General features: G+C 45.9%; 1 protein-coding gene across 4 annotated transcripts in view; it reads left to right on the forward strand.

Annotated features, from left to right (window-relative positions):
• EYA2 (EYA transcriptional coactivator and phosphatase 2) overlaps positions 1 to 24,195 on the forward strand; it is a 262,330-nt gene that overhangs the window by 208,521 nt on the left and 29,614 nt on the right. For 3 of the 4 annotated variants that reach the window (XM_007446931.1, XM_007446934.1, XM_007446933.1), the window contains one exon: positions 19,251 to 19,340. The exons of the other annotated variant lie outside the window; for it this stretch is intronic. In XM_007446931.1, the coding sequence (XP_007446993.1) occupies positions 19,251 to 19,340 (90 nt within the window). The remainder of the gene's footprint in view (positions 1 to 19,250; positions 19,341 to 24,195) is intronic. 4 annotated transcript variants of the gene reach the window in all.

Genomic DNA, 24,195 nt, shown 5'->3' on the forward strand with positions numbered 1-24,195 from the left:
AAGAGGCCCCAACAGCGGGGGGCCTCCGTACCCAAAAAAAAAAAAAAAAAAAGTGGGGGTAGATGGGACCGGCTCCCTCGGAACTACACAGATAAGGAGTGATGAAGTTTCACCTAAAACACTCAGGAAATGCTGCTATCAGAAGGTGCATGGATGCTGGGCAGACAAGAACAGCAGACACTCACTTCCACGTGTATGTTTTAAGCCATATGAGGGCCAAGAACCTGCATGGTCTTACCCAGCACATAGTAGGTGCTCAGTAAACACTTGAAGTTGACGTCAAATCTGGCCCAGTTACCAGGGTCCATGCCCTTAGATGTGGCTCTAAAGGGTCTGGCCCATTGCCTCTATGCCCTCATCTCCTAGGACTCCTCCCCTCCCTCACTCCACCCCAGCCACACTGGCCTCCTCAGTGGTACTCAGCCCTGCCAGACACATGCTGACCTCAGGGCCTTTGAACACTTGGTTCCCTCTGTCTGAAATGTTCTTCCTCACACATGGCTTCTCCCCTCGTCTCCTGAAGATGCCACCTTCTCAGGAATGACCTCCCTGACCATCCTGTGGAACTGCAGTACCTCCCACAGAGCCCACACAACACAAATCCTTTGCTATATTTTTTCCCATTAGTCTTTATCACCTCCACTGTGCAGAATGCGCTTTGCTCAACTCTAGGAAGCGGCACTTTCGTGGTGGTCTGTGTGAATGATGCCCCTGGGTTGTGCAGTGCACAACCATACACAGCAGCTTGTGTGGCCATACAGCAGCCCTGCCATCAGACATACCACAAATCTTGCCTTATTCATTTGTTTATGACTGTTTTGCTTGCTGCTGTATCCCAGTGCCTGGAACAGTGCCTGGCACATAGAAGACACTCAGTAAATATTTGTTGGATGGATGGATGAATTTCTGCCCTCCTCAGCCATGCTGCGCCCTGACAGCTACGTTGGGGAGTGAGGGAAGAGGAGTCCTGTGTCCTGATGGATGCCTGTGAGAACATGACCCTGGGGACTGAAAGAAGCCCTGTCCAGTCCTTCTTGGTTCCTCCAGCTGACAGTACAGTTGAGTGCTCTGTCACCATTTAAGAGGAAATTGATTTTGCTACTCAGAAGAATTGTTTGTTCTCTCCTACCCACCTCCCATTCTTTAGGTCTTCTGTTGGAGGAGGGGGGTGATAGGACACTTACCTCTGTTCATCCATACACTGTCGGTGTTTGTAAATTGTTTAGCCTTTCTGCAGACTGAAATCATGCCTGTATGGGCTCATGCCAAACACCCTTGCTTTCCTGATACTCAACACAAAGAAACCTGTGGACTGAGAGATGATGATGGTCCAGGCAGTCAGAGTTGCATCCTTGAGGGCTGAGTGGCATAGGGAGGAAAGGATGAGATTGGAGCAGACCATCCTGGAGACAAGTCCCAGTCCTGTTACTTAATAGATTGGGGATTCGCGGAGTCAGACATATCTGTAAAACGGGTCCAATAACAATACCTGCCTCACTGGATTTTGGTTGGACGTGATGACACAGTGCCATGAAGGCAGCCCAAGAGGTCCGTTTTGGATATAAATCAGGTCTCTTCGTTGTCCTTGCTTGAAACTGTTCCCTGGCTTCCAGGCTCGCTTTGAACAAAGTTCAGACTCCTCCCCGTGACCTAGAATCCCCCAAATTATCCGATTCTCCTGCCTGGCTCGCTCCTCCTTCTCCCGTGTACTTTCTCTGCTCACTCCACACTGGCCTTCTTTCTGCTCCTCAAACACGCAAAACTTGTCCCTGCCTCAGGGCCTTTGCACTGGCTGTTCGTTCTACCAGATCACCTCACGGCTGGCTCCTTCGTTTCGTTTGGATCTTTGCTCAGATGTTGCCTCCTCAGACAGACCTTCCCTGACCGCCCCGTCTCTAGCAGCCCTCCCCAAAACACATATACACAGACACATTTGGTCTCTCTCTCCCCCTCTAGCGCACCTTCAGGTTTCCTTTTCTTCAAGACACTTGTCACGATTCAAAACGAAATGTCTCTTAGTTTTTCATGGCCCTCCCCCTCCACTAGAATGTAAGCTCCATGTAGCAAGGGACTTTCAGTGACTGAGACATATCATAGTAGGAGACATTATAACAGTGGTCTAGAGTAGGAGTCAGCAAACTGCATCCTAACCATGGGCCAAATCTGGCTCGCCACCTATTGTTTTAAATAAAGTTTTATTGGCACACAGCCGTGCTCATTCATTTACATATTGTCTATGGCTGCTTTCACTCTCCAGCAGCAAAGTTGAGTAGCTGTGACAGAGACCATATGGGCCACTGAGCCTAAAATGTTTACTATCTGGCCCTTTATAGAAAAGTTCGCCCACCTCTGGCCTAGAACATGGGCTCTGGAGCTAGACAGCTCAGGTTCAAAGCCTGCTCTACTCCCTAGCCACGTGACCTCAGGCAAGTCACTTTTCCTCCTTGTGCCTCAGTCCCTGCTTCTGTAGTGTGGGTGCAATAGCAATAATACTTACTACATGGGGTCACTGGGGGAGGATTAAAAAAGTTAATATATATGAAGCGCTTAGAACTGTGCCTCCTATATAGTGAACGGTTTTTGTAGAATAAATGAATAATAAATATAATCATAAATAATAATGAGTGAATGAATGTCTTTTAAAGAACTGCATCTTTAGAAGCGTGTTGCTGGTCGGGTAAGAATGTCCCCACTCTGAAAGTTATGGCAAAGTATCACTACCACTACAAATAGTAATAACAATAATAATAGTAAGCAGAGGACTCACAGCATTGATGAGGACATGTCCGTTGCTGGACAGAAGCAGGAGACACTTTGCTGGGTGGTGTCAAGCCCTGTTCTAAGCACTTGCTGTGAACCGCGCTGGTCTCCCATGCCGTCAAATGCCCCTTGGTCCTGAATGGTGGCTCACGTTAGGGTGATCATCTCATCTGGGTTGTCTGGAACTTTCCCAGTTTTCACACTCAAGGTGCCAAGTCCCAGGAACCTCCTCAGTTGAGGCACATCAGGACAGTTGGTCCCCCTAATACATGTTCGCAGCTCCATTTATCTAGCTGTTTATTTTTTTGCCTTTAAATTTATGTCGTAGGAAAATGCTTTTAAGGCTGCCAGACACCTCCAGCTGAAAGAACATTTTTCAAAGGATAAAAAAAAAAAATCTAGGAGGCTGTGTAGTTGTGTAAAACTTCAAAAGATGACCCAGTTTAGACATCTTTGTTTATTCTCTTCAATTTGACTGTGATTTTATCATTTGTCGTCAGTTTGATTCTTTTGTAATTCAGTGATGACGGGATTTATCCTACAGTATTTTTGGTAAAGTGCTTGTGAGTACAAATAGACCCGTTTGCTGAGCTTAGAAGATCCTTTCTATTTTCTGTGTTCTCCTCTGAAACTGCCAAAGAAGCCAGGTTTGTTTTTTTTTTTAACTTTACCGTTTAAACATGTGAATCAACCTATTTTTTTCCTTACCACCATCATTTTCTTGTCTTCCTCTTTCAAACAAGCTAATCTGTTTTCCAGGAGTTTCCAAGTAATTAAACCCAATTAAAACCATTAAATTCTTTCTTTTAATGACAACTTTATTATTAAAAGCCAACCACAAGGAGGAGATTTAACTGGCAAAGCCCTCCATTGTGTGTTAATCCCTCCCTAACCTCTGGCTGACACTTGCAAGAGATAAACCCCACAGAATAGTGAGCCTGGTTTAATGAAGAGCTTTAATTAATACTTTTCTTCCTTGTGGCAGAGTAGTTATTTGTTCAGCTTGTAAACAGCTACTTGGCTGTGATTTTTTTAAAGGAACAGTTGGCTTGTATGATGTGATGGTTTTGTTGGTTTTGTGTGTTTGCGTGTTTTTTTGTTTTTTTGTTTTTCTTTAAAAGAGAGGGGGAGAGGTCTCCATTCCAGAGTAGGTACAGAAGTGCATTGTCCCGAAGTTGGGGGCATCAGGGTAATCTACACAGGAGAAAAGCCAGGCAAACTCAGGTGGGAAGCTGCCTATATTTGTGAACCAAAGCGGGCAAGGCCGCCCTTTGCAGCAGAAGTCTGCAAGCCCAGACAGGGTCCCCTCAAGACACAAGCCTGGCTTGTGGCGGTCTGGGTGCTGAAATGAGGAGGAAAAGGCCGGGATCACAAAATGCCAAATGGAGCTTCTGCTCCGCGTCTCCCCGATCTCCCCTTCAGGTGGCACCTGAGAAAGGGACAGCCCAGTGCAAGTGCTGGGTGTGGCCAGTGAGGCCCCAGAGAAGCCATTCTGTGAGTAAGGATGACAGACCCACCAGGCGTGCTTGCTGCCAGCTAGGCATCCATCTAAAGAGCTTTACGTACATCAGCTCACTTACTCTCCCCATAACTTTAGGAGGTAGATGCTATAGTTACCCACATGTACAGACCAGGAAATGGGCACAGCGACTTCTAGCAGTCACTCACCTTCTAGTAAGAAGGACAGAGCCCGAGTTTGCAGACGGGTGTCTGGCTGCGGTGGTGGTTCTGAACAACTGGGTCACACTGCCCTTTGAGACAGAAGTACAGCACCTTCCACTCAGCTGGTTGTGAAATTTTGATTTTTTTTTTTTTTTTTTTTTTTGATTTAGAAAGCTAGTTTCATTAATAAGGTTGCCCGCTCTAGAATTACAGAGTTGATTGACTAACACTAAGAACCAAGTCTTTCATTATTTTTAAAGGATTTAGAGCAGCAGGTCTCTACTTGGGGCTACTTTGGCCTCCCAGGCGCTTGTCTGGAGACATTTTTAGTTGTCACAACCGGGTGAGGGGTGCTGCTGGCGTCTAATGGGTAGAGGCCAGGGATGTCGCTAAATACCCTACAGTGGACAGTACAGCCCTAACAAAGAGCGATCTGGCTCAAAATGTCAACAGTGCCGAGGCTGACCAACCCTGATTTATAGAAAGCTCCAGTTTTTCATTCTAGAGACATTCTGTAAACACACAAAAGCAATGTTCATGCACCCACCTATCAGACTCCTAAAGAACTAGGCCAAGCTTTTTCTTTTAAAGTAATTAAGAGTTCCCTGGTGGTCTAGTGGTTAGGATTTGGCGCTTTCACTGCTGTGGCCTGGGTTCAATCCCTGGTCAGGGAACTGAAATCCCACAAGCCATGCAGCTCAGCCAAAAAAAAAAAAAAAAAAAGAAAGTAATTCATTAAGTAATTCTGTTAGTGAATTTGACTATTAACCATGCCACCAGTTTTTCAGAAACACATCTAAGAAGCTGAGTTCTCACCCGACTATTAGCCATTGATGAACTTGCGAGGGCATAAATATTTGAAGACCACATCCCAAATTCCCAAACATCTACCTCTGCTCATTATATACATTTCCTTAAGAAAATGTCTTATGAGGAGCACAGAGTAGTGTCAACTATCATCATCCAAGGAGCTTTGAGCTGAGAGAAGTGTTTGGAAATCTCCGGATGCTTCTTTGGAGGCACCAAGACTTGCCTCCCCCTGGGAGCACTCAGAGATGCCTTTGGAGCAGGAAAGATAAGCAAACAGTCCGGGAGGGCTTACACCTGGGGCTGGATACACTTAGAGACTAGAAGTGGGTTTAACGCATAGGATGTCAGAATACAAGCTTCTCAGAGGAGAGTCTGTGGTCTGCCCCCTTCTCATCTCGAAAGACCGACCGTGGCATTCCCCCTGAGACCGCCCTGAACAGGGTGAAAGAGACTACCCCTGGAAGAAGCCGACCTTTGATCCCCGTGAGAACAAGATAGTATTCAAATAGAGTTGTGCTTTTTGTTGTTTGTTTTTTTCTGGAAATTACTTTTGGAAGCATTGCATTTGATAACATTAATGGATCTAGAGAGGCCCTGAAGTTGGTTACCAGGAAAGGTCTTCCCACAACTCACCCCCCTTTTTTTTTTTTTTTTGCGGTACGCGGGCCTCTCACTGCTGTGGCCTCTCCCGCTGCGGAGCACAGGCTCCGGACGCGCAGGCTTAGCAGCCATGGCTCACGGGCCCAGCCGCTCCGCGGCATGTGGGATCCTCCCAGACCGGGGCACGAACCCGTGTCCCCTGCATCGGCAGGCGGACTCTCAACCACTGCGCCACCAGGGAAGCCCAACTCACCCCTTTTTAACACATACGATGACATCCTAAAAAGTTATGGGTTACTATAAGTCGGGAGTTGGGCAGTGGGGGCAAGGCTGGGGAACCAAGGAAGGGTTCAGAGCCCTTCGAGCTGGCTGAAGTGAGCTGATTTCCAATTTCAGCCAAAGTGTCTGGTTCCCAAAGAACCATTCCTGGCTTGGAGGGCAGGGAGGGAGGCAGCTGAGAAGTGAGGGATTTACTGGGTGACTTTGCTTTTCCATATCAAGACCAGGAAATGAGAGGCACAAATGCTCAGAGGCAATAAGGGGAGATCCTTCCCAAGCCCGTGGCCTCTCCTTTTATCCACTCAGAAGCCCAACAGTTATTAGAAAGGAAAGCCAGCCTGAGACCTGAGAAAAGAATCAGGGCTGAGTTTTGCATGGCAGCTGCCTGCCATTTTTCTCAACTTTGGAAGTGTAATTTAATTAAATGGATCCTTCATTTCATTAAAAGTAGACCTCAACAAGTTTTTTTGTTTGCTTTTTTTTAATTAATTTATTTTATTTATTTATTTTTGGCTGCCTCGGGTCTTCGTTGCTGCGCGCAGGCTTTCTCTAGTTGCAGAGAGCGCGAGCTACTCTTCATTGCGGTGCGCAGGCTTCTCACTGCAGTGGCTTCTTTTGTTGCAGAGCACGGGCTCTAGGCGCAGGGGCTTCAGTAGTTATGGCACGCAGGGTCAATAGTTGTGGCTCACAGGCTCAGTAGTTGTGGCTCACAGGCTCTAGAGCACAGGCTCAGTAGTTGTGGCGCACGGGCTTAGTTGCTCCGAGGCATGTGGGATCTTCCCAGACCACGTCCCCTGCATTGGCAGGCGGATTCTTAACCACTGCGCCACCAGGGAAGTCCCCCCAACAGTTAAATCAGGCATTTACCAAAAAAAAAATTCTGGTGGTAATCTGCCTTAAGCTTCTTTTCCCTAATAAAGTACTTTATGTCATTAGTTCCTGCAAAGTCATATTTCATGAGTAAATGGATAAGATTTTGGTTTCTTAGGTAGCCCTGGGATAAATCCCAGCTCTGTCACTTATTAGCAGTGTGACCCTGGACAAGTCACCTCATTGCTTTGAATCTTGCTGAATCTGTAAGAGGGAAAAGATATTTTGAGGAGGAAGTGCGGTAATATACATAAAGCTTACGCACGCTTATATATTCATTTTTTTAAATGCTTAACTGAGCATCTGCTAAGTACTGGGCTGTGTTCCATGTCCAAGGGACATAGCAATAGCTCTCATAGAGCTTCCCTTCTGATTGAGAGAGAAGCACCAAAAATCATAAGATTATTACAGGTAATGATAAATGCTGTTAAAAACTGTAACAGTGTAATGAGATATAGCTTGAGTAGAGGGTCAGCATCCAGGTTACATGAGGTGGAATGGTCGGAGAAGGTCTTTCTAGTATTGCAAGTGAGAACAGAATGTTTCAAAGGAGCCAGCCATGAAAGCGTCTGGGGAAAGGGAATTCCAGACAGTGGGTACAGCAAATGCAAAGGCCCTGAAGCAGTGTCAAGTTTGGCAAGCTCAAGGAGCAGACATGTGCATTGTAGTGGAAAAGTGAAGGATATTGGCTTTATTCAGAGGGCCTGGGGATGCTAGTGGGTTTTAAATGAGGGACAGCTCTGACTTTTGTTTTAAAAGGAGCAATCTGGCTGCCATGTAGACAACAGCTTTGGAGGTGAGGGGAAGCTAGCTGTCTTTATATGTAGCCCAGCACACAGATGTGCTTGTTTCCATCCTCAGTGATGATCTAAAGGCCCCTTGGGAATAAAGTAAAGACATGAGTTACAGTCTAGGCTCAGATAATTAGAAACGGGTTTTTTACAAGTGTCCAGCAAGAGATATGAAAGTTACATGGGATGCGGGACAATTTTTCATTTTTAATGACTGTCCTACCTCCCTGGCACCCTCTAGCGTGTGTTTTCCAACACCACCAAGCAATTAACTCAATTCTGACTCTATCTTCCTGAAGACAGCAGCACAGATTAATCCCCCTAGTTAAGGGCTCAGTCCCGCAGGACAGCCCCCACTTCAGGTGCCAATTGCAAGTCCAGATTGTCACCTGTGCCTCTGACCAACTGGCTATAAATTGGAGGTTCTCATGACCCCCTCCTTAGGTTCATTTGCTAGAGCTCACAGAACTCAGAGAAACATTCACTTACACGGACTGACTAGTTTATTACAAAGGATATTATGAAGGATACAGATGAACAGCCAGACAAAGTTAAGTACATAAGGCAGGGTCCCAGAAGGGTCCCCAGCACAGGAGCCCCCACATGAAACCGGGGTGTGCCAACCTCCCAGCACGTGGATACATTCGCGACCCCAGAAGCTCTACGAATCCATCTTTTGGGGTTTCACGGAGAACTTCATTACATAAGCATGATTGATGAAATCATTAGCCATTGGTGACTGAACTCAATCTCCAGCCTCTTTCACCTCCCTAAAGGGAGACCAGGGGGCGGGGCTGAAAGTTCCAACCGTCTAATCACATGCTTGGTTTCCCTGGCAACCAGTCCCCATACTTAGCGCTTTTTAAAAGTCACCGTATTAACATAAACTCTGAGGTTGAAAGGGGCTTGTTATGAATAACAAAAGACACTTCTTTTAGTTTTATCACTCTTTATTTTTTTTGGGGGGGGGGGGGGGACGCGGGCCTCTCACTGTTGCGGCCTCTTCCATTGCGGAGCACAGGCTCTGGACGCGCAGGCTCAGCGGTCATGGCTCACGGGCCCAGCCGCCCCGCGGCATGTGGGATCTTCCCAGACCGGGGCACGAACCCGCGTACCCCGCATCGGCAGGCGGACTCCCAACCACTGCGCCACCAGAGAAGCCCCGCTCTTTATTTTTAAGTTGAAGTATGGTTGAGGTACAATGTTATCTTAGTTTCAGGTGTACAACATAGTGATTCAATATTTTTATAGATTACATGCCAAAGTTATTATAATATTATTGACTATATTCCCTGTGCTGTCCATTACATACTTGTGACTTATTTTAAAACTGGCAGTTTGTACGTCTTGATCCCCTTCACCTATTTCACCCATGCCCCACCCCACCACCCCTCTGGCTACCACTGGTTTGTTCTCTGCATCTGAGTCTGTTTCTGTTTTGTTGTTTGTTCATTTGTTTTATCATTTTGATTCCCCATATAAGTAAAAACATACAGTATTTGTCTTTCTCAGTCTAGCTTATTTCACTAAGCAAAATATCCTCCAGGTCCATTCATATTGTTGAAAGTGGCAAGATTTCAAATTTTTTACGGCTGAGTAATATTCCAGTGTGTGTGTGTGTGTGTGTGTGTGTGTGTGTGTGTGTATCTGTATCCATTCAACTGCCGACGGGCACTTAGCCTGCTGCCATATCTTGGTTGTTAGAAATTCTGAGGGCTTTAGTAGTTCTGTACCAGAAACAGGGACAAAAACCAAATATATATTTTCTTATTATAAATCACAATATCAAACCGTCCCAAATACCACCTCCCCCCAATTATTATGACAAGCAAAAATGTCCCCCAAGCTTCCAAACCACTCTCTAGAAGGAGGTGCCACCTTTGCTGAGAACCACTGCTTTAAAACATGGTATATGAGATCATGTACCCAAAAGAGCAGCATTCTGTGATTTCTTTTTTGTTGCATGCCGTGGTAGGTAGACAAATGGCCCCCAAAAGATGTCCAGGTCCTAGTCTCCAGAACCTATGAATGTTACCTTGTATGGCAAAAGAGACTTAGCAGGTGTGATTAATGTAATCACAGGGTCCTCTGAAGAGGGAGGCAGGAGATGAGAGTGGATAGGAGGAGATACGAGGTCAGCAGTAAGTGGCTGTAGTGGAGAGACCAAAGGCAAGAAACACACGGTGGCCTCCAGAAGCTGAAAAAAGACAAGGAAACTGATTCTGCTTGAAACCTCCCAAAGGAACATCTTGATTTTAGACTTCTGATCTCTAGAACTGTAAGAGAATACATTTGTGTTGTCTCAAGCCACTAAGTTTGTGGTAATTTGTTATAGCAGCCATGAGAAACTAATATACATGCTTATCTTCATGGTTAACGTCCAGTGATGGTGAGTGCAACAGGTTTGCCATCTACGGTCATGATGACAAGTTTCTTTCTAAACTGCACGCATTTACGTTTTTTTTAAAAAGTTGGGGGAGGGGTAGCTGAATTAAAGGAAAATACTAAGTTGACGTAACACAGCTGCTCTCCGGCATGTGAAACTTGCAAAGGCGTTACAAGAATAGCCATGGTTTAGAAAATACCAGGTTAAGCTATTGCTTGGGAATTTCTAAGTTGGGGAAAGTTTTCTGATGGAAGATACTGGACTCTGCTGCTTTTTGCTAATAATACCTAAGCACCAGGAGCAAGTCACATCACATGCATTATCCTATAGCAGCCCTAGAAAGAACTCGCTGCTTGTATTCAGGTGAGAAAACTCAGGGCCAGGGAGGGTGAACATCTCAACCAAGGTCATGTCCCTGGGGAATGCCAGTCCTAGGATTTGAACCCAGGTCCGGCTGACTCCACGGAGTTGATGTTCTCAAGCACTTTGCTTCATGGAGCTTCTTGCCTGTGGCCACTTCCATGCACACCTGGTGAATGGTGGGGGCAATCTGTGGTGGTCATTTGGGGGAAACCATTTGCTCCATTAGGATGATGCGGTGTAAAGGAGAGACTGTGGCTCTAAGACCAGAGAATAAGTCGGACCCTGCACTTGACTTAACATCACCTTGGGGTTCGGAGAGTAAGAGGAGCCATCAAAAGAGAAGACAGTCGGGTTTCCCTGGTGGCGCAGTGGTTGAGAGTCCGCCTGCCGATGCAGGGGGCGCGGGTTCGTGCCCCGGTCCGGGAAGATCCCACATGCCGCAGAGCGTGAGCCATGGCCGCTGAGCCTGCACGTCCGGAGCCTGTGCTCCGCAACGGGAGAGGCCACAACAGTGAGAGGCCCACGTACCACAAAAAAAAAAAAAGAGAAGACAGTCTTCCGAAGTGCTCCCTGGCAAGGCTCAATCATTGCTAAGATTTGTAGAAGCACTTGAACTTGCCCATGGCCGTTGCCAGCTGGAAGAACCTGCTTTTGTACAGACACCGGAAAGTTGGGAGCAGAGTCAAGGATCTTTTGATTATAAGCAACAGAAACTCAATGCACATTAGTTTAAGCCAAAAAGGAAAATGTCTAACCAAAATATCTAGAAGTAGACTTTGGGAACAGCGGGATCTGATGCCCCAATAATTTCATATGAATCTGTGTGTGTTGTCAGCAAGGCTCTGCCGGTTTGGTGACAGGGATGGCTGCCAGCATCCTCAAGTTTTGGTTCTCCCAGCTGAGCCACTTCAGGGGCAAGAAGGTGCCTGTTTCCCAGTAGTTACAGCTGACATCCTAGGGCCAACTCTACTTGGCTCCCATTGGCCACATGACCATCCCTGAACCAGTCACTACGATTCTGACCAGACCTAGGTTATGAGATCACCCTGGAAGGCCAATAATGGGTATTATTTTTACTAAAACTTACGAACTGCTAATTTACAGATATGAAGGTTCATTCCCGGAGAGATTAGGTATCTCCACCGTATCATGCTGCCTCTTTTGTTAATCAGTTGGTGTTTTTTCAAAGTGTCTAATAAAGACACTGTGTTGGGTGCCCCCAAAACCACCATCAGGCTTGATGAGTTGCTAGAAGGACTCACAGGACTCAGAAGAGCTATTATACTCGTGGTTACAGTTTTTTACGGTAAAAGGATACAGATAAAAATCAGCGAAGGGAAAGGCACGTGGAATGAAGTCCAGGAACAACCTGGTCCAGCCTTCCAGGTGTCCTCTCCCAATGGAGCACAGACAGTCCAGTTAATTCTCCCAGCACTGAGGTGTGATAGTTCGTGCCAAGTGTTGCCAACCAGGGAAGCTCACCTGAGCCTTGGTTTCCAGGGTCTTATTGGGTCAGTGATACAGGCATGCAGCATCTGCATGGCAGACTCCAGCCCCTCAGAACAAAAGCAGGCAGTCACCATAAATCACATTGTTAGCATAAACTATCTGATCAACTGGTACTGCTTGACCCAAGGGCTCAGAGCTCATCCACCAGGAGCCAGCCAAGGACCAGTCTTGAAGTCAGACCTTTCTTAGGAATATGCAGAGTTTGAGCAACGCAGGCCTGCTGAGTTAATCCTCTCCTGCACAGACAGCCTCCAGATCGTCACAGCAGGGATCCCCAAAGGAAACCAGCTCAAGTGGAGACCACCAGGTACTTTAGAAGCTACTGCATCTAGATACTCTGGGGGGCAACGCACCTCTTCTTTCCAGTCACGTGGCTGAGCCACGAAGTCAGGCACTTCCTCAGAGCAAAGAAGCATCATGGCATAACCAGAGGACAATGGAATCTGGAGTCAGATCAGACCTGAATTCCAGCATCCCCCAACCCTTACACACACACACACACACACACACACACACACACACACACATTCCAACAAAAATAGAAGTTCATCATTACTGCATATGATGTACTCTGATATTTTGTCATCTATTCTAGAGATTGGCAAACTTTTTCTGTGAAAGTATGATAAATATTTTAGGCTTTAGGCTAGGCTCTGTAGCAGCTATCAACTCTGCCATTGTAGCACAAAAGCAGCCATAAACATTAAGTGAACAAATAGGCATGGCTGTGTTCCAATAAAACTTTATTTACAAAAACAGGCAGTTTACTGACCCCTGGATTCTCTTGTATTTTTTTCTATTCTTTTTTTCTTTTTTAATGCTGGACATTTAAAGTAAATGTTCACTAACAGGTTTATAACCTAGCCTTTGAAAAGCTCATTTAATCTTTGTAACAACCCTATGAGTTAAGTAACCCTATTTTACAGATGAGAAACTGGGGCACATGGACATTAAGTAACTTGTACAAGGTCATCGAATTGGTAAGAGGTGGAATTGGACTTGAACATAAGCAGTCTGGCTCAGAGACCACACTGTTAAGCACTCAGTAAACATTGGCTGTTATTATTATCCAACCAGCTGTGAAAAAACACAAAAGACCACAGTCATATAAGTTGATTTCAAGATGAATTTAGGGTGAGCCTTTCTTCTGTTCAAAGGGTTGTGATGCTGAATAGTGTGTGGATCTCACCTCTGAATTAAACATGGTATAATTAAATGATGAATTAAACCATCTGCTACAAAAGCGTTATGTGCTTAAAATAGAAAACTTGGAAAATTCAGCAAAGGAAATTCTTTATTGGACAAACAGAGTTGTGATTCATTAAAAACAACTTTTTGGTTAAAAACGTGGACTCCTTTTGCAATGAAAATGGTTGCTTCCTAATCCGCAGGGATTGGGAAATAGACCTCTTAAGAATACGGCTTAAATTGGAGTGCTTGTGTATTTGGGAGTGATGGAGGCACTTGACAGAAAACAATTGCCATCATCCAAATTAATGCAAAAGTTGATTCAGATTTGAAACCTCCAGGAATCCACATCCCATTTTCTTCATTCAGGTTTGTTTGACATCAGATTAATTTCGTTTTAGGAAAGACTTGCCCTCTCCCCTCCATCCAGGAAATACAGCCATACATCACAAAATAACTTATTGATCTACAAGGCAGATCTCAGAGCGGCCCATATGGTGAATGTCCTCACCATCCTCCTCTAATTAAGAGAACCTCACCAAGAATGCGTAATAATTAGGTTACAGAGCTGCATCCAGGTCTACAGTATCTGTCTCGGGGTGGGGAGCGGGGGTGGGTTCCAACACTCAGAGCATCCTCATCAGCCTTCTAAATGAAAGCGTGCATAGCCCACCTCGCCATCATCAACACTGAACCCTGACAAATCTGTAGAACATTAGAGCACATTGAAAAAATCTGCAGCGCCTTATTCTGATTTGTACCTTCACGGGGAGAGAGCCACCCACAAACTCTTGAGTCAGACAAAGATGACATTCCATCCACCCAAACCCCACCAGCTCCCAGCACAGTCCTTTCAACAGACAAGTTACAAATTGAAGCCTGTTTTGGAAAAACTCCCCTTTTCTCAGTTCTCCATTCTGGTTTAAATGGATTGTTTTTTTAAGCACAATCTGTTTCTGCTGTTGCTTGTTTAGGAAATTAACCACTGATTTTTTTTAATCCAAAGAGTATGTAATGATTAAGAAAATGGTTTTCATGTGAGATGGTACTTTCATAAAGCACATCTTTAATAAAGTACCATCTGATTTGGGGTGTTCCTGCTGGGTTTACAGAAGCAGGTTCTTTGCTTAAGGGGGTGAGGAAGTGGACTGGGGGATTTTGACAATAACCAACTCTTGGGGAGTGCCTGCTGCATACCGGGCCCTGGGTTAGGGGTTTACACGTGTGCTATCTCATTTAGTCCTCCCTGCAATGGTAGCCTGTAGCCTTTTATTAGCTGAAGAACACGGCATGAAGGCTCCCATATTTTAGGCTTTCTTTGACTGGGAGATGTGCTGGATCAGATAGGGCGTCCTCCCGCTCCAAGCTGCACAGGGTAGCTTAAGCCAACAGACCGGGGGGGGGGGCGGTTTATAGAGCATATTAGGGGCGCATTCAGCGGGCAGCATGAGATGAAACCCACGTCTGTCATCCTGTCCTCACTCCAGCTGTCTTTCACATTAATTAATGCTGAGACTCCACTATTTTTTTTTTTCTTCGTTTCTCAGTCTTTACAACCCTGAAAAAAACATTTTCTCCTTGGATAGAGTGGTCTGGCCCAGAGTAGCACTTTGTGTTACTTAACCCCTGGGACAGTTGTGCTTTTTATGGGCTATTCCAGACTTTTCCACCCCAGCACAGCTAGTTTTTATCAAGTGTCTTGAAAAGAGGTCCCCCCTACATAGTTCAAAACAATCTAATAGGCAGCATGCAAGCAGATTTTAGGAAAAACTGAAATAAGAGAATGCTTAGGGAATAGTTGGGTATTCTAAAGGTTCTCCTCAGAAACTTTTGGGTGTCTTTAAGTTTTTGTTTCAATTGTTAATTATACAAGAAGTGTTTGAATCCCTTCTCTTTAAAAAACATTTAGAATATACTAGATAATACTAAAGTCCACTTTGATCATCACCTCTAATTCCTCTGTCTCCTCCTCTCTGCTTTCCGCAAGTAATTGCTGTTCTGACTCTGGGTATATCCTTGCAGATATTTACAAATATATAAGTGCCCATGGAAAATATGTAGTAACATTGTATATGTTTCTAATAAATGGTAATAACATGCAGTATATAACTTCCAGAAAACTGTTGCTTTCACTCAATTTTTTTTTTTTTTTTTTGATGCATCCTTGGTAATACATGGAGGTCTGGTTCATTTCTTTCCACTGAGTTTAGTTTTCCATTGTATGAATATTCTACATTTTATTTCTCTAATTTCCTTTGGCTGGACAGCTAAATTGTTTCCGAACTTTCGCTATTTACAGACAGTTCTGTAATGAACATCTTTTTACATGTCCCTTGTTCACATGTATGGGTCTTTTTCCAGTTTAATATGTACTGTAGGGTGATATTACTTGAGTATGTTTCCTTTTATTTTTAATTTAGTTTTCTTTTAATCCAAGAAATCTATGCATAGAGTTTAAAATCCCTAGAGTTCTCCAAAGGAAAGTATTACGAAAAACAGCAGTCCCCAGCGACTTTCCACCCAACCCCACCCTCTCTTTCTGCGCAGAGGCAACAACTTTCAACTCTTGCTGATTCTTTGGGTCTTCACCTCCAAGTTTCTAAGTAACCTGCTTCTGTGACCACATCTTGATTTTTTTGTTTTTCTCTTTTAGGCATGGTCTCTGGCTTCCCAAACTGGAAGATAAGACTTTAGCTCTCTTTTCTCACCCTTGCCTTTATCACACACATGCAGACTTTCTCTTCACATCCTCCCAATATCAGTAAGTCATAATTTCAGCTTTATCGATAGACAGGATTTGGCTTCTTCTATGCAAATACTTGTCATAGGTAAGCCATTTTGTCTACAATAATTACTTTTCCTGTTTTGTGTGCTGGCATGGGACTTGACATTTATCTGAATAAATCCTTTCAGAGGATAAATCTAGACGGCCCCTTCTTTTTGCAGGCTCAGCGGCCATAGCTCACGGGCCCAGCCACTCCGCGATATGTGGGATCCTCCTGGACCGGGGCACAAACCCGCGTCCCCCGCGTCGGCAGGCAGACTCCCAACCACTGCGCCGCCAGGGAAGCCCTGGCCCCTTCTTCTTGCTTCCTGTCTAGTACATGGAGGGCTGGGCACAGGTGGTTAGGTATACAAACAGCCCTGCCAAGAAAGAAGGTGCAGTCCTGCAGAGGTGAAATGGTTTGGGTATGAGTAATGTGTGGAAGCACCCCCAAACCCTTTTGCCAGGTCACACAACGATTCCCTGCTTGGCCCTGAAAAGTTTGTTTTCCCCTTTTTCTCTTCGTTATTCATGGAGCGCTCTACCCTGCGACTTCCAGCCAGGATCCGGAGTGCTAAGCTTTGGCTGTTGGGGCCCTAATGAGATGTTTCACCTAATGGCTGCGTTCCTGGGCTTGATTCTTCACAGTTGTGTGTGTGAAGCTGAGATCACCAGCTACGGGTTTTTTCCTTTTTTTTTTTTTTTAAGGGTCAAGAAGGGTTTATGTCATTCATTATTTATTTTTATAATAGAAGTAATGCAGCCTCCCAGTAAAAAAATTCAACGGGGGAAAGAAGTGTATGGAGTGACAGGTCAAGGCCCCCTTTACTCCTCTCCCAGTCCTGGCCCCTCCTACGCCTCCTCTGAAGCAGTGCTGCTCTGGATGCAGATTACCTGGCTTCAGATCCCAGCACTCGCTAGCTGTGTGGCCTTGAGCAGGTTGCTTGGTGAGCCTCAGTGCTCTCATCTATGAAATAGGAAAATACTAGTGCTCACCTTAGAGAGTGTTGTGGGGATTAAATGAGTTAATACTTAGAGAGTGGCACAGAGAAAGCACTGAATAGATATCAACCAGGAATATTACTAAGTGTTGTCTCTCCTTTTAGACCAGTGGTTCTTTTTTTTTTTTTCCAACATCTTTATTGAAGTATAATTGCTTTACAATGGTGTGTTAGTTTCTGCTTTGTAACAAAGTGAATCAGTTATACATATACATATGTTCCCATATCTCTTCCCTCTTGCGTCTCCCTCCCTCCCACCCTCCCTATCCCACCCCTCTAGGCTGTCAGAAAGCACCGAGCTGATCTCCCTGTGCTATGCGGCTGCTTCCCACTAGCTAGCTATTTTATGAGACCAGTGGTTCTTAACCTTGACTGCACATTGAAATCGAGTGGGGAGCTTTAAAGTTTTCTGGTGCCTGGATCCCACCCTTAGCCATTCTGATTTTATTGATCAGGGGTATGGCCTGAGCATCAGGATTTTTAAATGCTCCTCAGAGCATCACAGTGTGCAGCCCGGGCTGAGAACCATTGTGTGCCATATGCTCCATATTTTCCACGTGTATCAGTTGGAATAGGTGAGGTTCTGCTGCAGTAAAAATCATCCCCCAAATCTCATCTACGTTTTTTTTTTAACTGGAGTACAATTGCTTTACAATCTCATCTACTTCTTATTTATAGTACGTGTCCATTGTGGTCTGTTGCAGCTCTCTCATCATCTTTACTCTGGAGCCCAAGCTAACCGAGTAGCTTTTATCTGGAACATTTAGCCTTGTGAAGTGGGAAGAGAGCATGGTGAACCATGCACTAGCTCTTAAAGCTTCCAAGCAGAAGCAAAACATAACTTCTGCTCACATTTCATTGGCCAGAGCAAGTCATATGGTCACATCTCAACAGGGAGCATCTATGTCAGGGGCCAGCAGCCTTCTTCTGCAGGGGGCCAGATAGTATTTTAGGATCTGTAAGGATCTATCACAACTACTTACCTCTGCCTGCAAAGCACAAAAGCAACCGTAGACAATACACTGTCCAAAAATGTAAAAAATCACTCTCAGCTCGTGAGCCATTCAAAAACAGGCAGCAGGCCAGATCTGGCCCTCAGGCCGTAGTTTGCCAGCCCCTGGTGTATATCATCTTCCTGCAGGGAGAAGCTTTTCAGGATGGGACCGCAAATATGGGTAAAGAGTAACACAGTCTACATGCTATGTGTATAGAAAAGAGAAGGAGACAGAGACAGAGGGAGAGAGAATGGACCCTTTTATTGTACACTGTGTTTTACACACTATACTGTGATATAGCTTGCCTTTGTTCCTTAATACTGTTTTTCTGGATGATTGTTTCATGTCAGGAGTTCTAGCATTACTCCATTTTTTTAATGGCTGCCTCATTTTCCCGGGTATGGATGTACTACAGTGGGTTTCTTTGGTTTGGTTTGGCTGCATTGGGTCTTCATTGCTGCACGCGGGCTTTCTCTAGTTGCAGAGAGCGGGGGCTACTCTTCGATGCAGTGTGTGGGCTTCTCATTACGGTGGCTTCTCTTGTTGCGGAGCCCGGGCTCTAGGCGCGTGGGCTTCAGTAGTTGTGGCGCATGGGCTCAGTAGTTGTGGCCCACAGGCTCAGTAGTTGTGACACACGGGCTTGGTTGCTCTGCAACATGTGGAATCTTCCTGGACCAGGGATCGAACCTGGGTCCCCTACATTGGCAGGTGGATTCTCAACCACTGCACCACCAGGGAAGTCCCCTACAGTGGGTTTTGTTTATATGTTTGTTTTCGTAGTTAATCCTCTCTTGTTAGATAAAAGTGTTTTTTTAAATAGCCGGAGGAGGAGGGCTATAGCCATAGAGCGATCGTTGTAAGGAGAGAACCAACATCCCAGCTCTCCCAGTAGTTTATACATAGTTTATACTGCTTTCCCTGAAATCACTCAGGCCTCCCTGGAAACACAGATTCTCCAAGAGGCTCTCCTTTCCTACAGCCATTTCTGGTTCTTGCAACACTGAACACAGTTACCATTCCAGGGGCATATTTGTGGGGGGAGATTTAAACACTGACGAGGGTAAATAGAAATGATGAAAAAGTAGAAGTGAAATCTCAGAAGCTGTTCAACATTATCACCCTGACCCAACTGGGAGACACATCTTAGGCCATGTGCTAGCCGCGCAGATGAGGAAAGACCGGATCCGCCATTCAGGGGTGGGCCGGAAGGAGAGGAGGCTGAGACGACAGTGACTCCACTCACTTGCGCTTTTCTCTGCTTCTTCCTAACAGGACACCACGGCGTCCGTGCGCATCGGCCTCATGATGGAAGAAATGATCTTCAACCTCGCAGATACACATCTGTTCTTCAATGACCTGGAGGTTTGGAATTGCTTGACTGCTCATTTCATTCCATAGTTGCTGTATTTAATCACCTGCATCTTGTGTGGGGGCAGAGACACTGCCTTTTCCTTTTTCTTTTTTCTTCTTTTTTCGTTTGGAGGCTAGAAACTATTGCTCACAACCCCGAAGAAGGCACAAAACTGTGGCCAGCCATGGCTTATTGGAAACACACTTGACCGGATTCTCTCCCCACCTTCCCTCTCTACGGTTAATGGGCTTTTCTCTCTGCTCTAGTGGTGATGTCCACTGGCAGTTTTACTAATCCAATCAAGGCTGTGTAGTTTCTTCCTCCTGAAATTTGCTATTTAATAAAGTTTATTAAGGCAAATTAGTACAGATCCTCCTGGGTCAGGAATAATTAGCAGTGGGCCAGGATGGAAGCTTTTAAAAACAATTTACATTCTCCTGAAAACATGTTTTACAAAGAGAGAGAGAGAGAGAGAGAGAGAGAGTGAGCGGTGGGGCCGCGCGGATTTAAAGTATCTGCTCCTGTGCCCCTAAGCAAGTAGCAAGGGAGATAGGAAAAAGGGGGAGAGCAGCTTCAGAAATAAATTTAATTCGTTTGTTTATACCCAGCCTGTGTCAGAAAGATTGGGGAAGAATTTCAAATAGAAAACATATTTAAAATAGAGCTACTAAAGCAAAAGGCAAAGGAATTGAAAGCCACGTAATGAATAAGGGTGAGGCATTGTACCAGAAAAAGTCTGGCTCAGGCTAACTACAGCAGTTAAGTTGAGTCTCTCTGAGCTTCCTGGTAGACAAAGCAAGGAGGGAAATGCAGTGCACTACTTACCCCTAATGAAAGAGCAAGCAGCTTTCTCCAAGGTGAGGAAAGATTTTTTGGTTGATAAGAGGATTAATGTGGGAATCTTCTAGCTTTGTAAATTATATTCTCGTTATTGGTTTAACAGATTGAAAAATAAAGGCAACCTAAAATAAAACTGCATGTAAAAGAACAATTCTGTTTATCCTAGTAGGAATATTTTTTTCTTAGAATCTGCAAAATCCCTGGGTACTCAACTGTGAAGTGGTAATAATGAAGGCTATAAATTGCAGATCTGTCCTGGCCAACTGAGAGCATTACTCATTTATCGTCAGGAAAGGATACAGAGTTTCCTTCCCAGTCTGCAGTCCTAGAGTTCCAGAAAGGAGAATCCTTGCTGAAATGATCGGTCTTGTGTTCCGTCCAGTCTCAGCAAGCCATTTGGGCCTCAGTCCTCCCATCTATGAAATGAGATTCATGCTCTCTGCCCAACATCTTTTTCAAAGAGACGATTGAGATAGAAACTTGCTGAGGAAGGGGACTTCCCTTGTGGTCCAGTGGGTAAGACTCCATGCTCCCAATGCAGGGGGCCGGGGTTCAATCCCTAGTCAGGGAACTAGATCCTGCATGCATGCAGCAACCAAGAGTCTGCATGCCACAACTAAGGCCCGGCACAGCCTAAATAAATAACTAAATATTAAAAAAAAAAAAAAAAAAAAAAAAAACTTGCTGAGAAAGAAAGCTTTGGAGTAGTGGAGAATGCCAGTAGCATCAAGGCCCAAAACTATCTCTTTAGCCAAAAGCAATGTGCAAGCTCCCTTTACAAAGTCCTCGTATGTCTTGGGGGGAAAAAAAGAGAGAGAGAGAACTTAAAAAAAACTTAAAGTTAAATTTTTGAATTAAAAAAGAAACACGGCAGTTGAATTCAGCAAGTGTTATGGAGCCTAATATAGTAAAGACTTAGCTGATTGCACATAGCAAAACCCAACTTGCTTTATAGCAAAGAATGGAAATTATTGGCCCTTGTATCTGGAAAGCCCAGGGTAGATGTAATGTTTCCCTGTCTCCTGCTTTGAATGTCACTTCTGTGCAAGGATGGACCACATCTGTCTGATTCACCCTAAATCCCCAGGGACCAGGCAGTAAACAACCAAACAGATCCATAAACAAGCATGCTTGTAGTAGTGAAAAGGACGTGAAGAAAATAAAACAATCAGATGTGAGAGTGAGTGTTGGGGGTGAGGGAGTAGGGTAGGGGAACAGCATTCTCGAGGGGGTCAGGGAAGGCATCTCGAGGACGTGGCGCTTGAGCCAAGGCCTGAATGATGACAGGAGCCAGCCAGGTGGAGACCAAGGGCGGTGGGATCAGCAGGTGCAAAGGCCCTGAGGTGAGAACTAGTGTGACATCATCAAGGATCGGCAAGAAGGACAGGTGAGTGCAGTGAGTGAGTGAAAGCAAGGGGGCGGCTGGGAGGGATGAGTCTGGAGAGGGAGGCATGAGCCAGACACGAGCCATAGACATCAGAGTTGGACAACCATGGGGCGAGGGAGCATGAAACGGGAAGAGCCACATGACCTGATTAATGTTTTAAAATGACCACTCTGGTTGCTGCATGGAGATCAGGCAGTAGGACGGGAAAGGTAGAGACAGGGGGACCAGCAAAGAGATACTTCCAAGCAAAAGATGAAAAACAGGTTGGATCAAGATGGGAAGAAGACGTGGGCTCTGGGAGAATGGCAGGAAAGCTGAGAGGCCTTGCTGACGGGTTGGATGTGGGGGATAAGAGGAGAGAGGAACCAAGAGGGGCTCCTGGGCTTGGCCTGACCTGGGTGATGGTGCTGTTCTCTGTGATGGGCAACACAGGGAAGACGGGAGACTCCATCCTCCTGTTGTGGGTACATGAGGTCGGAGGTGTCTGGGACACCCCAGTGAAATACCAAATCGACAGGCAGATACGCGAGTTTGAAGCTCTCACGCAGTGACGGTGGTAGACACATAGTAAGCACTTTGTCCGTCTTGTTGAACCTGAGGCTCAGAGCCAGGTATTTTTTGGACTGGTGTGTGTTCAAGCCCATGTCTTCAGGACCTTGCCCCCTCTGCTGTTCTGCGCTGACCCCAAAGTCAAAGTCGCACCTCTTGGAAAAGGATCTTAATTACCAGCTGGAGCTACTCAGGGAAGCCAGTTTGTTTTTATTCTCTACATTTTTTTTCCAAAATGTCCCCCGTGCCAGAAGCCCCGAGGGCACCTCAGCAGAATTGAAACCATGTTATACGATGCAGAAGTTAAGACACAAGTGAAAACATATTGCTTGCTGGTGCAGGGAGCCCCCGTCAAAATCTGAAGGGCAGCCCGGTGGAGCTCCCCAGGGAGGCCCTTCGGGGCTGGAGCCTGGCTCCTGCATGGATGGTCAGATGATGGGGTTTAGGGAACGAAGTCAGATCCCCTTCTGCTCTGAGCCTGCAGTGCCATCTCTAAATAAGGAGATAAGCTCCCACAAGCAGCAGCAATTTATGGAGAGTTTAGCATTCACCAGGCCCTGCTCTAAGTGCTGTGGATTCAGTGGCAAAGAAAACAAAAAATGAAAATAGAACACAGCAAGATTCCCCCACCCTGGAGGCATTGACCTTCCAGTTGGGGAAGCAGACCATAAACAATTGAATATAAAATGTCAGATAAAGTGCTCCAAAGAGAGGCCAGCAGAGCCGGAGGAGATGGTCACAGGGACTGTTTTCCTTGGTAAAACCAGGTAAGGCTTCTGTGACACTGGAGCAGAGACCTGAAGGAGGTAAGGGAGAGGACCACGTGGGCATCTAGGCAGAGAGTGTGCCAGACAGGGAGAACAGCAGTGCAGAGGCCCTGGGGCATGGTCAGAGTTGGCAAGTTCCAGGAACAGGAAGGAGATCCCAGTGCAGCTAGAGCAAAAAGAGCAGGAAGGACTGTGGAGGGCAGTTTGGGGGAGGGGAGACAGATCACGTGGGGCCTCTGGGCCATCATAAGGCTCTGGGTAACATTCTAACAGTGTGACCAGAAGCAATTGGAGGATTTAGAGCAGGGGAGCAACGTGACCTGACTCACCGTTCAGAGGCTCCCTCTAGCTGCCGGGTGGAGAACAGACCAAAGGGGGCAATGGTGGAAGCAGGTGTTTGCATTAGATCGTTCCCGGACTGAAAGGTGAAAGTGCTCATGGGGCAGGGATTCCATGAGGCGGACTGGTCAGAGACAAAGTAGGTGCCAAGTTCAGCTGTATCTCAGGACTTTAGGGATGCGTGTCCAGAGTTTACGGCAAGTGTCTGCTAATCAGTTCAGTCTGCCTTTGAGTCCTGGCTCCACCATCTCCTGGCTGTGTGACTTGTGCAAGTCACTCCACCTCCTTTGAACCTCAGTTTCCTCATCTGTTAAATGGGTAAAAGAAAAGCCCCTAACTTCCAGGGTCATCAGGATGATGGGAGATACACGGAAGCAGTCAGCAGAGAGCCTGGCACACGGTACATGCCCAAGAGATGGGCCTCCCCACCAGAGGGCTGCATGTGCCACTGGGACTGTGCAAGGGGGGTTTACGTGGTACAGGGGCAAATTGTTTAATTTAAATCATTATATGTTTATTGTATGATGAGCTAGAAAAGGTAACTAGGTTGCCCAACCCCCGATTTTACCATAATTCAGTAACAATACATGTAATGCAGAGATAGGGCAAAGATTATGATAGTGGTGAGCAACCTGGCCCTAAATGACAGCACGTTGCTGGAGTTTGGGCATAAATATTGACAATTACCCGGCCAACTTGCCTTTGTGCGAGGGCTACTTCTTTTGCAGTAAAATCCAGGGCAGAGGACCCTCATCTGAAATGTCAGCTGGGTTGTGGAGCAAGGGTGGAGGTTTGATTGAAATTCACACACCTGCCGCTTGGGAGCTCATGAAAGCATCCTCGGGCTCACTGAACTGCGCATGTGCCACTGCCAAAGCCAGGCCGGACGCGGCTGAGTGGAGGTGCCCGGGAGCACAGTCCTCTTGGGTTTGATTTCGGGGCTCAGTGTGTAGCGGGGGGGGGGGGGGGGGGCATCACCTTCTC

This window comes from Lipotes vexillifer, unplaced genomic scaffold (assembly GCF_000442215.2).
Source record: "Lipotes vexillifer unplaced genomic scaffold, Lipotes_vexillifer_v1.1 scaffold565, whole genome shotgun sequence".
Taxonomy (NCBI): Eukaryota; Metazoa; Chordata; class Mammalia; order Artiodactyla; family Lipotidae; genus Lipotes; species Lipotes vexillifer.